Source organism: Coturnix japonica, chromosome 4 (genome assembly GCF_001577835.2).
Source record: "Coturnix japonica isolate 7356 chromosome 4, Coturnix japonica 2.1, whole genome shotgun sequence".
NCBI classification, from domain to species: domain Eukaryota; kingdom Metazoa; phylum Chordata; class Aves; order Galliformes; family Phasianidae; genus Coturnix; species Coturnix japonica.
In genome coordinates, this window is record NC_029519.1 from 46,914,495 (window position 1) to 46,930,296 (window position 15,802).

General features: G+C 38.2%; 1 protein-coding gene across 1 annotated transcript in view; it reads right to left on the minus strand.

Moving 5' to 3' along the window:
* Nucleotides 1-468: 468 nt before the first annotated feature.
* FAT4 (FAT atypical cadherin 4) overlaps nt 469-15,802 on the minus strand; it is a 130,328-nt gene continuing 114,994 nt past the window's right edge. The window contains exons 13-17 of the mRNA XM_015861904.2: nt 14,629-14,808; nt 13,651-13,775; nt 12,323-12,540; nt 7,424-7,685; nt 469-3,907 (exon numbers count right to left, since the gene is read on the minus strand). Of these exons, the coding sequence (XP_015717390.1) occupies nt 2,037-3,907; nt 7,424-7,685; nt 12,323-12,540; nt 13,651-13,775; nt 14,629-14,808 (2,656 nt within the window). The 3' untranslated portion in view covers nt 469-2,036. The remainder of the gene's footprint in view (nt 3,908-7,423; nt 7,686-12,322; nt 12,541-13,650; nt 13,776-14,628; nt 14,809-15,802) is intronic.

Consider the following 15,802-nt stretch of genomic DNA (forward strand, 5'->3'; position numbering starts at 1 on the left):
GTTGGTACTCATAGTCCTGTCAGGACTAAAATAGTTTTGTCATCAGAAAGTAGACTTGGTACTACTTGACATGACCTCAGGTCCAGCAATGTCACAGTGCCCCAGCAATAGTTCTTCTCCATATCTCTGAGAATGGTGGAACCTGCTAATTTTGAACAAATCAAGGTCACTCGTGACAAATAAGATGGATAGGTGGTAAAATTTGTTACTAGGTAAAGAAGAGCCATATGAGACTAAGCAGTACCTCAAGAAGCACGCAGGGCTTGTGCTGCCCTTCTGCAGAGAAAAGAATTTAATTTCCACAGTGATACTTGTGCTGCCTTCACCATGACCAAACCCTGAATGTATATTTTTACACTACTATCTTGCTTCTTAAAGTCCAACTTCTGGAAATTCAAAGTTAATAAAAACAAGTAAAGAAGCAAGAGATAGAGAGAGAAAAGATGAAATGATTCCAATAATGCCCACTAAAGATTTTAAATAAATATTTTAATTCTATTATTGGCATTTACAGGTAGAAAGCATACAGTATGTTACAATTTTATCAAAATGTGAAAAATATGGATGTTACATAAGTAACAAATGTAAAAAAGGTATTTTTCTTACCTTCCCTGAAAGTAAGAAAATTATTCAGCATAGGAAAATATTGATATAAAAAACACAGCTTAGGTAAAAAAAAAAAAAATTAAAAAAAAAAATTGGAAGTTTTTACACAGTACGATACGTTCATCAGATTTGCATGAAGATGTAAGGACTTTGTGAAGTTCTACTTAACATAAAACTTTAGGGAATTCGGGACATACAGTAACCTACTTTAATGAGTCTACAAGTAGTTTTCCCTCATATCCGCTCCAAAATGCTAGAGTGCAGTAATTTTCTATACAATAAATAATTCTTCAGTTTTCATCATAGAAAATCATACAATGCAGAAAATGCCACTCCAGGGTCATAAAGGCTAGGCAGTGCTTTAATAATAATTATGATAATACTTATTATAGTGCTTTATAATGTCTAAGCACTTCAGATGAGTTAACTAATTAGTCCTCACAACACCCCCGTGAGGTAGGTGAGTAAGTGTTATTACTACCTTTCCATAAAACAGATGGAAAATGAAAGATGGGGAGAAATGCAGGCTGCAGCAGCTGCACAGTCGAGTTGCAAGGCCAAGAGATGTGGAAATTGAGTTCTTTCCTGACGCCAAGCACTCCCCTCCCACTGAGGGGGGCAGGCAGGGACCAGGGTTTAGCATCCCCAAATACATCATAGAGATTCAGAAGCTCTCACACAACTTTGTCAAAAAATAAAAAAAATTAAAAAAAAAATAAAAAATAAAAAAAACAACATCCCCAAAAGCAGACAGAAAAGCCCCAACAAAAAAATTAATAAGCTGAAAACAACTCCTAAAGTGCTGACCAGCTTGAGCTGCTTCTAGCACCTCTTGTATGGAATACGACTTACAGCACTGTTGCCAGCAATTACTCAAGCTGATTTCTTCCATAATCCTTGTGTTTGAGCAACTGCGGGATGTAGTGACCACATTTTCTGAGACAACTTGCTACTGTAATTCCTTCATTCATCATCCTTCTTCCATGCACTTCTTAAGGAAAATTAAATCCTCAATACTTTTTGCATCGTAAAACACATTAGTAGCTGGATACAATATACACATCCTTCACAATTAAAAAAAAAAAAAAAATTTAAAAAAAATTAAAAAAAAAAATTAGCTCATTTTCAGAACAAAGCATTATTAATTTAAGAATCACAAACCAAACAATGGTAAATAGGAAACCTTTTCAAAAACTGCATGCTGAATATTTTGTTTCCAAATACAATGCATGCAGGAGAAATAAATTCATCCGAGCAGAATTAAATTAAAAATGTTTTAAGTCTCTTTCAGCAGCATAATGGTTATTATTTTTAAAGTCTCCTTTAACCAAACTGGCCTGGGGTGCGAATGCTGACCTTTCCTTCTCTACAACCACACAACAGTCTGACCGTTCCATGGCTTTGCACTGTGGCAATGCCAGAGACAAAGCCTATACATATTGTTCTGCTTCCCCCTCCTTGGAAGCAGGCTTTGTCGTACCACCTTTGTTCTCTTCACTTGCTGCTGCTGCTGCTGTTGTTTTTTCAGGAAGTGATGCCAAATCCTTGAAAACATCCACATAATGCCCAAAGCCTGGGCCCCAGTTCAAGAGGTTGTCCCAGTTGAAGCTTCCTCCCTGCTGCCCCAGCTTCATGGGCAGGGAGCTCTCCCCAGTGCCAGCTGCCTGTGCTCCCACAGGCCCACCCTCCCCACGACGGCCAGGGTACCGCCGGGGCTTCAGCCTCACCCCATAGTTGTCCTCATCATCCGCATCAGACTCATTGACCTGGGATAATTTGGGCATCCTGGAGGTATATGCAATGGGCTTATCCCTGTCATACTCCATCTCTGAGCATGTAAAGGACTCGTGGGAGTCACTGTCAGAGGAGGACTCGGGTGCAGGAATGCCGTCAGCTGGGTTCCTTGTCCGGGACAGGGGCCTTCTGCAGTCCTCCTCAGAAGAGGACCGGCCATGGTCAGCGCTACAGATGCTGGGGTTTCTGGGGCGTGGGGTGTTCAGTCTCTCCACCTCTTCAATGGACAGCCCCACTGGAGGAGATGTCTCCAGTGGAATCTGGCCGATGGGCTGCTTTAGGCGGCTGCCTGGCCGGGAACCATGGCTTGCCATGGTCTGTGGACTCTTACTTCTCCTCCCCAGTCGAGTGGCATAGTTGAAAATGCCGGGCTGACAGACATCATTGTGCATCTCCAGTGGGCTCCCTTCCCGTATGGAGAGGTGCAGCTCCCGGGCTGGACTGTGCCTGTAGAAAGTCGATGACTTGGAGAAAGGTGCAGGGCTATGCCGAGACAGGGGGTTAGGAGTAGGGCAGGCTGAGTGGCTTAAAGATGTTGTCCTCAAGCCCTGCCCATAAGAGGGCTGGTACGTCAGGCTGCTGGCTCCCAGAGGCATGGGGGACTGCCGGGCAAAGCCCAGTGGGCTGTGCCTCTGGATGGAGAACTTGGGCGTGTGGCTCCTAAACTGCTTGTAGTGTTGGATGATGTCAGCATCTGAGGGGGCGATGCTGCTGGCATTGTCAATGTCATAGTGCTCGATCTCGGGCTCAGGTGAAGCCAGCGGGGCACTAGGAATGGTCTCTGTGGCATGTGGGATGTCAGTCTCATCATAGATGAGATACGGGTTTTCTCTTTCTATGATATCAGGTTTGGGGTTCCCCTCAGGCTGCTTCCTGACTGTCATGTCATCACCATAAGGCGGGATGTTGTCAGGGTCATCAAACGCCACATTTTCACTCCCTTTCTTCTTCTTCTCCTTTATTTTCTTCTCCTGCTTTGGGGCTTTGGACTTCTTCCCCCGGCACTGGTTGCAGAGAATGAGGCTGAGGACCAGCAGTGCCAGCACTGTCGCACAACCGCCCACAATTGCCGGCACAGCCCAGAGGGGCAGAGACAGCTCTGCAGGGTGCAGGGATGGCATGCACACATAGCCGCTGCTGGGCCCCGCTCTGCAGACATGACCAGGACCACAGGAGACACCTAGGCATGCCACCACTATCTCACACCTCTGTCCCACATATGACTCAGGGCAGCTGCAGGTGAAACTGGACTGTGGCCCAGGCTCACAGCTGCCACCATTTTGGCAGGGGTTGGAGGCACAAGCACCTGGTGGTACACACTGGTAGGTGTACCACTGGTTGATGCACATCAGTTCACCCCAGCAGGGACTGCTGGCACAGACGTTGGGGCCACGGCAGCCCATCTTGACTGAGGGGTCTGTTTTGGTAAGGGTGGCCAGGCTGTGCTTGCCAGCAAAGGGAAGGGTCTCCCCACCATACTTGATGTAGGAAATGCAGCCATCAAAACCTAAGAAAGAAAACAGCAGTCACTTTGGGATTTCTAAACAGAACAAGGTTAAGTAAAAGCTGTTTATGACCAGAGCTTTTGATGTATCTTTCATACCCGCACCTTTTAAGACAAATGATTTTCACAAGCTGTGCATTAAAATGAAGAATAAAGAAATTGTCTTTGATAATATGTACATGGCGCTTATCTAAATGATAACAATATATCATGCAAAAAGAATTATTATTTTTTTTTAAGTCTGTCAAAACAGAATTCAGTGGCTTTTAACTTCAGTACTAGGATTTCAAAGCAATAGAAGTATTCTCAGGTGAATTAATGTATCCAAATCTGCAATTAAGATGCTGAAATATGCACGCTATATTTTCTAGAAGCCCTTCAAAACATTTTGTACTCCCACTGCTTTCATTAAATTTGTAAGAACAGGCAAATGCATGCAAAAGCCTGAATGCAATTCGAAAAATTTACATGGCTTTTAAGGATTATAAGCTGCACAAGAGGAGAAACTACTGCCTCATTAGGAAATACGTACCACAAGCTGGGAAATTGGCAATAAAGGTCAAATCAAGAAGAAAACACAATATAAAATGGAATGAAAATAATGCTTTATCACTCACTGTGTGGATTAGATCTGAGATTTGCAATGCAAATTGATACTTTAGTGCCTGTACCTTTCCCTTCCTTACAGACAGGCTCATCAAAGGGAGTCTACATTCTCAAATTTTTACTGTACTTCAAGTTTCCCGTTGAAGTAAAATTATTTTGCCAAAAATATCAAGTAACAATTTGGCCAAAATACTAAGCAAGGAGAATATCTCCAGATTTTATAGAACCATCTTATTTTCTAAAATTATATTGTTAAAGTAACTCAGTTAATTGTCAATTCACAGTTCAATTTTGTTGAAGTTATATGAAAAGCTCCACTGTTCAGTAAATAAATCAAAATTCCAATGGTTACTGCAGGGAAACATCTATTCTAATGGTTTTAATGTCTTTCAAATGAATTTGCACAAATATTCCTTCTAATGATTTCACTCAATATACTTGAAGTTTTTCATTGCTAATACTCCCATATTTCTATAACTTCTTATCATCCACATGTAGAGAAACCTGTTCACATCTGGCTAGGTCATCCTAGCATAGAACATTAGATATGATTTCCCTTTGCTTGCGTTCTTTCTAGTTTCCCCCTTTCTGAAGTTCCCTGTAGAGATTCAGTGCAGTATCCTGTCCTGCTGTGCTACAAAGGAGGTGCTCATGGCAATAACTTGTATGCCTCTGAATCTAAGGAGAGCTCTTCCTGAAATGTTCCCAGCTTGGCTGTAGCACTACCCTGTCAGGTGACAGAGTTTCAGAGCTGTAAGAACCCACAGAGATGGATTATCCCTGAACTCTATGCAGTTCTGTGTGAGGCCTTTTACTAGTTCAGCAGTTTTCTGTGCTCCACAGACTTATTCCCTTCTGCAAGAGCTTAAGGAGAGTGTAACCTAATGCTGACCTTTGCTCAGAGCTGTGACAAAATGGCATGCACAAGTTATGTTCCCAGGTATAACATGCATAATTATTGTAAGGATCATATTTATTTCTCCTTAACTCCTGAGGGATGGTCCTTCAGATGCCAATATAGTGCCAGGCTTAAGGGAAGACAATATTTATGACAAAATGTATCAGATATTATGCAATTGATATAATCTAAAAGGAGAAAGAAAATGCTTCTACTCTATTCTGAAGCATCACACTTGAATGAAACAATAAAATGGAGCAAATATCCCATACATTGTTAGCTTTATAGGTTTAATTTCTGCAAACATACAGCTGGAATTGAAATATCAAATACACTGAAGTTGTATGAAGTTCTGTTACAAATGCATAACCATCAAAGGATGTTAATTTTAAAATCTGAATGTTCTCTGATGTCAGAAATGAAACATGATTGGGAACCTATGTCAAAAATGTTTTGCTGTGAGATGTAACCCATATGGTGTAAAAGGACACGAAAGTCCCTCTAAGTTTTGCAAGTGTTCAATTTCTGTATTACATGCATGTATTCTGAAAGAGCCGATTTTGTTTCAGCATTACTTATATTTTCATTTTCTCCTGTTTTTACATTCCTGAAAAAAGAGGAAATTGAGGATTTAAGTTCAGGTGGGAGACCAAGCGAAATGGAGGATTAGCTTGCCTCATGCTTGGTGGTCCTTTTCAGCGGCGATGTGATACACAGCAACTGGGATTTCATCATGTCTACCCGGGTTCGAAAACAATATTGGATATGCCAGCTTCAAAGCCCTGGAGTTGTCACCTGTGTATGTTTTTGTCTGCCTTTAGCAGCCATTCACACTGCTCCAGATATTTTTTGACCAACAGAGTTCATACAGAGTTTTATATCTCCCCCTTGTAAATCCTTGGTATGTCTTACACAATATAAGCCAGTATTTAAAGTAAAAATAAAAATAACAAAAAAAATCATACAAACATGAGATTTTGGATTGTACATTCCTAATGGAAGCTAGACATTCATAATTTGTCTGCTGCCATATCAGGAGGTGGGTGAGAAGTTAATGTACTCAATTTTCTTTGTTCCAGCTTTCCTAAAGCCTCTTTGGCTTTTCCATGCAGATGCTGCTCATAAAATGTATGTGTAAAAAGGGTAAAAGTAAGCATAGCGTTCTCATTGTTTCAGACCACATTTCAAGCAAGTTCACAATGCACAAGTGTGAAATGTTAATTTGCACCTTTAAAGTTGTTTTATCTGGTCACATTTCTTGAAGTCAGGACAATCTTTTGAATATAAAAACCTTGTGAAACCTATTCCTGCACTGTCTGGAATATCTCAGTTTCTAGCAAAAAATCACTTCTGACTTTACTTATTATTGGGGGAATAATATCAAGTATATGTTATTTATTTCTTTTGCCAGGGTGTAAGACATTGCTTCAGCTCTTAAGTTTGATTTACCCCTTACTCTCTTGGTCACAGAGTGGCTTTTTATTGTCCTTAGTTTCTGTTGTTCAGAAAAAAAAAAAAAAAGAAAAAAATAAAAAACATTCCTTTACTTGACAGCAGGATAAAGGAGGAAGAAGATGGAGTTTCAGAAAATGTTTTAATCATATTAATAACAGGCTAAATCCTACAGTATTTACCAAACCCCTACAGAGACAATTTTTGCCTGAGTATGTTTGCCTTGATTTTCTAGATTCTGACCCGGGAAAAGAATGGATCCTTTCTTCTCCATTAGCTTAACAAATTCAAAACAATGCACTTGTGTACAATCAAGCAAACTCACTCCCATGCCTCCAAAAGCCCAGCAGATGGAATGCTGTTTTCTGAAAACAACAAATTTGTGTTAGAGGGAAAAAATCTGCAACCCTTACCCATTCAAATTACAGCTTTCCTGGCAAAGTGTAGGAGTATATTAGCTACTGAGATAGAATTACAGTACTTTTTGCAACCTTAAAGCAACAGACACCCTTTCTCTGCTCACATGTGCTCAAAAAAGAAAATAAAAAGGAAAAATGAATTACCTGCAACTGTACTCTTGAAAGGCTGGTTTGGTGGGATACCTCCCAAGGATATTGTAAGAACGTTTAGTCCACCAAAATCTTGTGTGACGTGGAGAATGTCTCGTCTATGAGTCTTGTCAACAGACAGAACAGTGGTAGAGCCATTCTTCTCAATGCGTACAGAATGCCACTGCCCATCTGCCGTGTACACTTCTGGGATGTTTCTTTCCACTTTCCCAGCAATTCCAGCATCAGATATGTAGTGCACTTTCCCACCTCTTATCTGACCAGAAAAAGACAAAAAAAGCAAAATGCATAATTTAAAAATGATAGTTACAGACTCAACTTTTTGCCCCCACATGCACATAAACAACCATGATTACCCAGTACAGCTACAATAACACATGGCTTTCGTTGTAGTAAAATGTATGGATATATTTTTCCTTGAACAACTGTTTGGTACTAAAAATGCATGCATTATTTAGTGCTTGGCTGCAGTTAAATTCATTACTACATCTGTAGAAAATATGCAATTGCCATCCACTTATTCCTCAGATACTCTCATAAGAGGAAAACCTATTGAGAAGCTAGCAGTAGGGTATGCACATGACAAAATACTTTAACCAGTAAAAGACAAACTCTTCCTTCTTTGTCAAAGCAAGTGGAGAAAATGCTTTGCAGAATAAACAGATGTTGTCCTTGCCCCAAAAACTTGCATCCAGTTACGACAGAGTAGGAAAATGTATGACAGAATTTGAGCAAGATTCCAGTTTCCTAACTGGTTCTTCTGCTAAATTGCATTTGCAGAAAAGTATTTCTATTTTAGAAATCTTACTAACGGACTGAGAAGTCTTTAATTTTGTATGAATTTTGATGCTTACTTAAGAAAAATGATTTTAAACTTATGAGCTATTAGAAAAAAATGTACTATTGAAGTCTCTGAAATCATTTTGGCTTTTCCTCAAGAGATGATGCTACACTCATGAGACACAGAATTTTAAACCTCTTATTAATTGAATTTTAAGCAATTCCAAAGGGAGATTAGTGTAAACTTTACATTTAAGATAAAAGAGTGAAAAAAATAAAAATAAAAATCATAACCAAGCCCAGAAAATTCTCAAATGCTGCAAAGGACCTGGATATGTCAGTGATCTCCTGAGCACTGTACCACCTTGCAAGCTTTACGCAGAAATAACAAATACAGTTCATAGGGTGGTTCTGCAGCTTGTTGCAGCCCATACTCATCTCTGTTACTTTGCATATTCATCATAAGGCCACTCCTATCCCTTATGTGTTCCTTGCCGTGATGTGCAAAAGCATGGTGTAGAAGGTGCACAAGCATTGTATAGGAGTGATCAGAGCCACAGGTTTGTTGAAAGCTCTCTAAGCCTTGCGTGCTTTGTTCCAGGAAATATAACATTCACCTAGGAAGAACTGCAAGGTGATACACCTTGACTACAAGAATGCTCTTCTGGTTTCTAGAAACTGTTCAAAGCTCCCTTTGATCAAAGGGAGATTTCCTTTTTTTTTAGTGATACAAGATGAGGACTTTCTTCATATAGATCAGCTTTAATACATCTGTAAAATCACGCTTATTCTGTCAGAAGCATGAACTGAACACATCTAGTTTGAAGTCCATTTGGATCAAGAAAAACAGTGGTTAATATATACATGAAATTTGCTTATAACCAACATAATTTGGACTATTTGAAAATGTACTATTTAAATACTCTTTGATAACGATCCCCCCTCAAAGACAGGATACTTCTGGTGCTGGCAAATACAGGTGGCAGACATCTAAACTATGACACAGACTGAAGAAAAACCCATATTTGGAAACGCAGTCACACAGATTATCATAACATATTAAACACCATTTGCCACAATGAAAAATATTTATGAAAAGACTAACTGCATGGAATACATATATTTATTTATGTTTACAAGCTTTCAAGGGTTTGCTCATTTTATTTGGTCTCTATCCTCTAAGAAAGTACTGTTGTGTGTTTGGATCTTTACAAAAACCCATAGGAATATACTATATCAAAAAGTATCCTCTAAGCTTATGATAATATTAAACACAGACCTGTGTCTTATAAGTCCACATTAGAGGATAACTGTATAATTATTTACCCTCCATACTGATTTATGACTCTGAAGTGCTACTTTATTTCTTTAAAATGTCATGTGACCAATGTCTATAAATAATATATCAGAAGTATTTAGAAAATAAAATTTCCAGAGATGAGACTGTTCCACAACTTCTTTTAGCAGGAAAAAATAAGGAATGTTCTTTTTTGTTCCTTGAAGCAAAACATACTTCTAAATTTGAAACAAATGTCAATGCTTACAATACTGAATAACACTCATTTCTAGGTTTGATTTGAATGGCTGGGCAACTGACAAGTGGGATATACTTAAAAGAATGAGCTACTAAAGCGAATGTATTTCTAACTACAAAGCTGATCCAACTTTACTAACATTCTGAATCTCCTTTACTGAGCAAATTGCTTCTTACTTGTTTTAAATTTGAGCACTAGCCTGTACAGATTTATAGCTCACTGTATAGGATACTGATGAAATAAGCTATGTTCTGATTTATTCCTGTGACTTGATATGTGCATATGTTAGCATATATGGGCAATACATAATCCATATTCTCTACTCATTCAATTTATAGATATTAGAGGTGCAATTATGTTAATCTCATCTGATTTCAGATAAGATTTTCAGCTAAAACAGGACAGGTAATTTCACCTCTAGCCTGCTGTGTTTATCTCTTACTTCTAACTGAATTAGTTGCAGTACGCATTACTCGTTAGAAAATATGCTGTGACAATGAGCTTTAGTAGTAAGGAGACTCCTACCATTTTCCTTTTTGTGCTTTTCTTGAGGAGCATTTTCCTTCTGATTTTTACTATTGCTTAATTTCATCTGCTAGTTCTTACATTTTTCCTGGATTAAAGAGTTCTTAGTATCATAAATAAGACCTCTTTTCTCCAAGCTTGAGGTTTTTTAGGGGGAGGTTACATTCATCATTTAAATAATCAGCTGCTTGCAATCTCAGTGGGTCTGATTTATTATCAGTTCTCTAATTTTATCCCAATCCCAACTGTAACAAAACCAGTTAACTACATGAGGAAAAATGTGGAGGCATGGAGGTAGTCACAGAGCTTATAGCTTTTCTCTAGCAAAATTTAATATTAAAACCACATGCAGGTTTTCTCCAAATGCTTATGCCTTGAAAAGCAAGCATATTTAAATAACCAAAAATCAAGCTATGAAAAGGTCTGTTTTGAAGCTAGGCAAAACAGTTGTAAAAAGAGGTCACTGAATCTTATTTACTGCACAGGGAGTGGGCTAAGACACCACGGAGACTGACATGTGGGTTAGCTTTACTGCTATCTTGCGCCACCACCACAGGACACTCTTGTCATGATACCTACACTGGGTATGAGTGGAACAGAACCCTTATTGTACTAACTACAATGAAAAACATCTTCTATTTTATTAACTACCATCATATGAGAACTTTCTGGTAATAATCACTTCAGTGAAGTTACCTCTCCTTCCTTAAAGGACCTGTTACCAAGCAAACTTGTGTTCTTAGCAGTTTAACAGCTGGGGATGGGATGTGACACCATCTGCTTATTTATATAACTTAACCAAAACAAACAAGAGTGTTTGCACAAACACACCAATAAGACTTTTATCTAGGAATGAAAATTCTCTTTCTTTCTTTTTTCTTTTTCTTTTCTTCTTCTTCTTTTTTTTATTTTTTTTTATTTTTTTTTTTTTTATTTTTTTATTTAAAGATTGCAGAGCTAGTATAATAAATATTACCATTATTTTTGGAGAGAAAAAAAAAAGGTAATGGTCATTGTTTTTCTTTTTGATTGGTTTGTCTTCTTGTTTTTGCTTGTTTGTTTCTTTGTTTTCCTCTGGAACACAAAATAATTACATTTTAACAGCTAATATGACTGTGGCAGAAACTTCCTATTAAATGATAGGTTATAAGTGTATGCCTGTGAAGTACTGAAGACTTGCTTCTTAAAAGCAGCCGGAGAACAGGAAAGCTTCATACCTCTGATCCACGCAGGAACTGGGCAGGTGGACAATATCAACGGGGCTGAAGCTTAGAAAGTGTGAATTTCTGTATGAGTCTCTTTTAAAGTCAGGGGGAAAAAAAAAACCTGGAAAGCATTACAGCAGTCAAGGAAACTTGGAGCTTACACCAACCCAATAAAGGAGCTTGCCAGCACCACTGCTGTACTCGTTTAGAGTTATGAGTAAATGGACTGAGTCATAGCCGGGAACTGAACCATTGCTTTCTCTTGAGGAAGGTAACTTCTGCAGCAATAAACTCTTGGGAAAGAAAACTGCATGGCATTTGAAGCATTAGTTCAGCCACATATCTAAAAACAATTTGATATTGCCATTGCTCTGTGGGTAACCTCATGAATTCAAGTTATCCCTTACTTCCTAGTTTGATAAGCACAAGCCACATCAGTAGGAATCTGTGTAAACTTTTAGGCTGTTTGCTAGCTTAAGGAGGGTCCAGGTTCAAGGTCTGAAAAGTCAGAAGATAAAAAGCCAATAATGAAATTATTTGCTCTGTAGATTGTAATTTCACAATGATAACAAATATGGCAATGAGTACCATTCCCTCTGCCTTAAAACAGTCACTATTTGGAGCCTAGACAAAACTGCTTAGATACAAAGCCATCAAGATCTTCTGATACCTTGGCAAATAGCAAGGGAATTGCTGAGAAGATGAATGATATTGGCGCAGTGCCTAGACGTAGTTAAAGACCTAATATTTTACAAAGGAAACAGCAAGAGTAATGGAAAAATATGATTTTGATCACTGTACAAGAGGCAGACCAATCAAATCAAACTCAGCATTAGCTGCAATCTTACCTTCATGGTAGTGAAGTTGCTGCTTTCCTGGATGTGAAATAAAATCCCATTCTCGCTTCTTGTTCTGAACTTCACTTCCAAGCTATCCACATTCAGAGGTCCTGGGCTGGCACCTCTAGTAATGTGTCTCATCATGTATTCACGCTTCTTATTTGGGCTCATATGGTAGTCAAGTCGTCCTCTGCCTTCCAGTGATAAGGCAGTGTCAGCAGTAATATCTGGGACAAAGATGGGGGAAGCACTGAGTATGCAGCTGGTTGCAGACATAGTATAGTGATGTTCTGCCTGATAACAACAATTTTCTTCAGGGAGGAGATCAAGTTCAGAGCAGGTCAGTGGGGAGAGCAGGAGTGAATGGCAATTTCACCCCCCTCTGTTCTTTGGCTTGAACCAGAATGTGTGCTTGAGAGTGGGAGTGTGCTAGTAATTTACTGCTGGTATCAGTCAATAGTAAATTAAAACTCGCTAGGGAACAAGTGAGGGAGTAGGAGAAAAAATTTGGCATTCAGAACTATAATTCCTTCCCAGGGATGTTACTATTTCCATTACTGAAAACAGGGTTTCATGATATATAGAACTCCACGCTCTTCAGGACAGAGATAATGACTTTCCATTTGTTAGGGCATAAAATAATAAAAATGGCAGAGCACTGACTACTAAATGCTGTTAAAATAATGGTAAAATTATTTAGCAAACTGGCATAATAAAAGCATATAAATCAGCTAGACAGTCACTGGACGTGTAAGAAAACAAAACTCAGTCGTTATACTATCACTATATGGAAGTAAATTACTTTGTTCTCCTAGACAATTCTGTACTGATTTATAGAGCTATACATACTCAAGTTAATAATCCCAGAATGTAGATGGCTTGCATATTCCATACTTTTCATGCATATCACTTGATGATCATTAGATAAAAAGGCCTACAGTTCAGAGAAGCCGTAAGCATGTGAACACTGTGTTTATGCAAAGGGAAGCCTTCTCCCTTACTCTCTTATCTCCACAGAGCAGACAAATCCCTCCTTTTGAATAGCTTTATTTTGGTTAGTGATTGTACCTGATTGGAAGCAGTAGTTTTAAATGAGTCTAAGTTACCTGAAATGTGATATAAAGACAAGGAAACATATATAACTTCATGTTGTTTTTAACTCATGAAAGAACAGTAGTCCATTGTGGACTTTTCCTTCATGATTATTTAAAATCTGAGCAGGCTACTTGTTTTCATTATTTCATAAAATTAATTATCCTGTGTCCCTGAAAAGAAACTCATAATGGCATAACCATACAGTTAGGTGAAGATGAAAAAAGAAAAGAGCAAAACCCTACATTTTTCACAGTGGTCTCCCGTCAGTCCATCTTTGCATTGGCACTGCTGCCATGACCAGTGATCAGTGCAGGTGCCACCATGTTGGCAGGGGCTAGTTGTACAAGCACCTTCTAATCGAGGACATCTGAAACAACACAGTAAAGAAGATACTGAGGAATGCATGTAAAGCAAGCAGAGCAAATATTATGGAAAGGATTGCATGGTTGAATGATAATCCTTTCTTCCCTTCAAGAAATGCAAAAACTGAGATGCTTTTCTCTTGGACAGCTGATGGTTCTAAACAGATCCCTCCTTTCAACATCAAGTTATAACAGCCTTAATAAAGAGAAGGGAATTCACAGACAGTGAAATTCCTATTATCTGTTATGTAAGAGATGAAGACACCCTTTCAGGTACTTTTTTCTGGAGACCTCACATCTTTCACAAAGAACAGTGAAGACTGTGGGTGTAAAGAAGAAGGGTAAGCTACCAAATTTGGACCTAAAACTGACATTGTTACTACAACTGTGCCTCCAAATAGTCAGACAGAAAAACAATAGAATCAAATAGTTGATTGTTTCTGAAAGATCACTCAGAGGATATGATACTTGAGTGATACTTGAGAGGCTAATTGATAGAACAGACATTGTGAATAAAAAAGAAATAAGGGGGAGTAGAGGTTTAGTGAACCGTAGGAGTACAGTCAAACCCAGGTGGAATTTATAAAGAAACAGGGCTACTCTATTTCAGCCTGCAAAGCAACATTAATAATAATAATTGGTAACAGAAATGTAATGATGTTGCTTTTTTGAAGTTTCTGTAATCTTTTGTGAATTTCTCACCCAGATTCATTTCTTAATTTTTCACACTTTATAATAAATTCTACAGTCATTTTTTTACAAGAAATATCTAAAAGCGTCAGGACTGGTGCCTGAGTTTCATGCTGGCTTCCTATATCATAAATACTGTCTATTCAATACCATATATAGCAGACGTACTGATCTAAGATTCCTTGAGCTGCCAAAGCCTGGCTAGGCTCCAGGGGACGTCCGTTGACTGCAAATTCCATTATACAGCCCACAAAATCGTGGCTTTCCACCTGTCCTCTCCTTTGAAGGATGGGCTCAACAGACCTGATACCACCAACGGTAAGTCGATTTGGTTGTACATCAAGGGTCCTATAAAAGAGAGAGAAAAAAAGGTTTAACGACCTCAGACATAAAACAGCAGTGACAAAAAAGGAGCTGTCAGCTAGGGTCTGTGGCTAAAGTTCCACTTCCAAAATTCATATTGTATGTTCAGAAGGAGAGAGTGAAGTCCCTATGATATCTAAATTCACACTGTTGTTGAATCTCTACGTTTCTATTCACTTAACACGACAACATGCTTGAAATAAAAATGAATAGCAATTTTCACTCCATTATGGCTTAAATTATAGATTATATTTAAACAGCTGGAAAGTGGATTTGTTATTTTTCAGATACATAACTGTTATACTAGTGGAGAAACCACCTGTGTTAGGAAATATGATTGTGATAATTGTAAGAAATTAGCAACAATGATGGGAAAAGTTAGTGCTATATTTAAGGAGGATTAAAAAAAGTGACAGAAAAGCTTCTGAGTTAGTTATGGTAAGGAAAAGAAAGAATGTCTGTTCTCTGTACAGGTCAAAGTTAAAGAAATAAAACAGAAAAAAAAGAGAGAAAAAAAAAGCACAAAAATTTGTTCTATTAGAAAAGCAGGTGTGATCCTTACACCTTCACAAGAAACTATAGTTACATTCAAACAAACAAACAAACAAACAAACAAACAAAAACCAACCAAACAAAAAGATGGAGTGAAATGCAGGCACTACTAAAGTAATAGTATTTTGAGTCTAAGCCTGATTTTGGCAAGACAGATTCCTCAAGAAAAAGTGGAAAAGGCTTTGCTAAATATTTGTGGCACTAAATTTTGTAGAATTCTGAACTATCCAAGAGTATTGCAGTACATTTAAAACAATTTGATTACAACAAATAAATTGGTTTTATTTTCTAATTCAGATTTACAAGTTGCCAGTAATCATGAGTGTCTGATATTCTGATTATTAATTTTGTCTAGATTTTAATGTGAAATCCCACACCATTAATTAAAAAATCTTATCCTAATTTACACTACAGTGTGGACTACTCT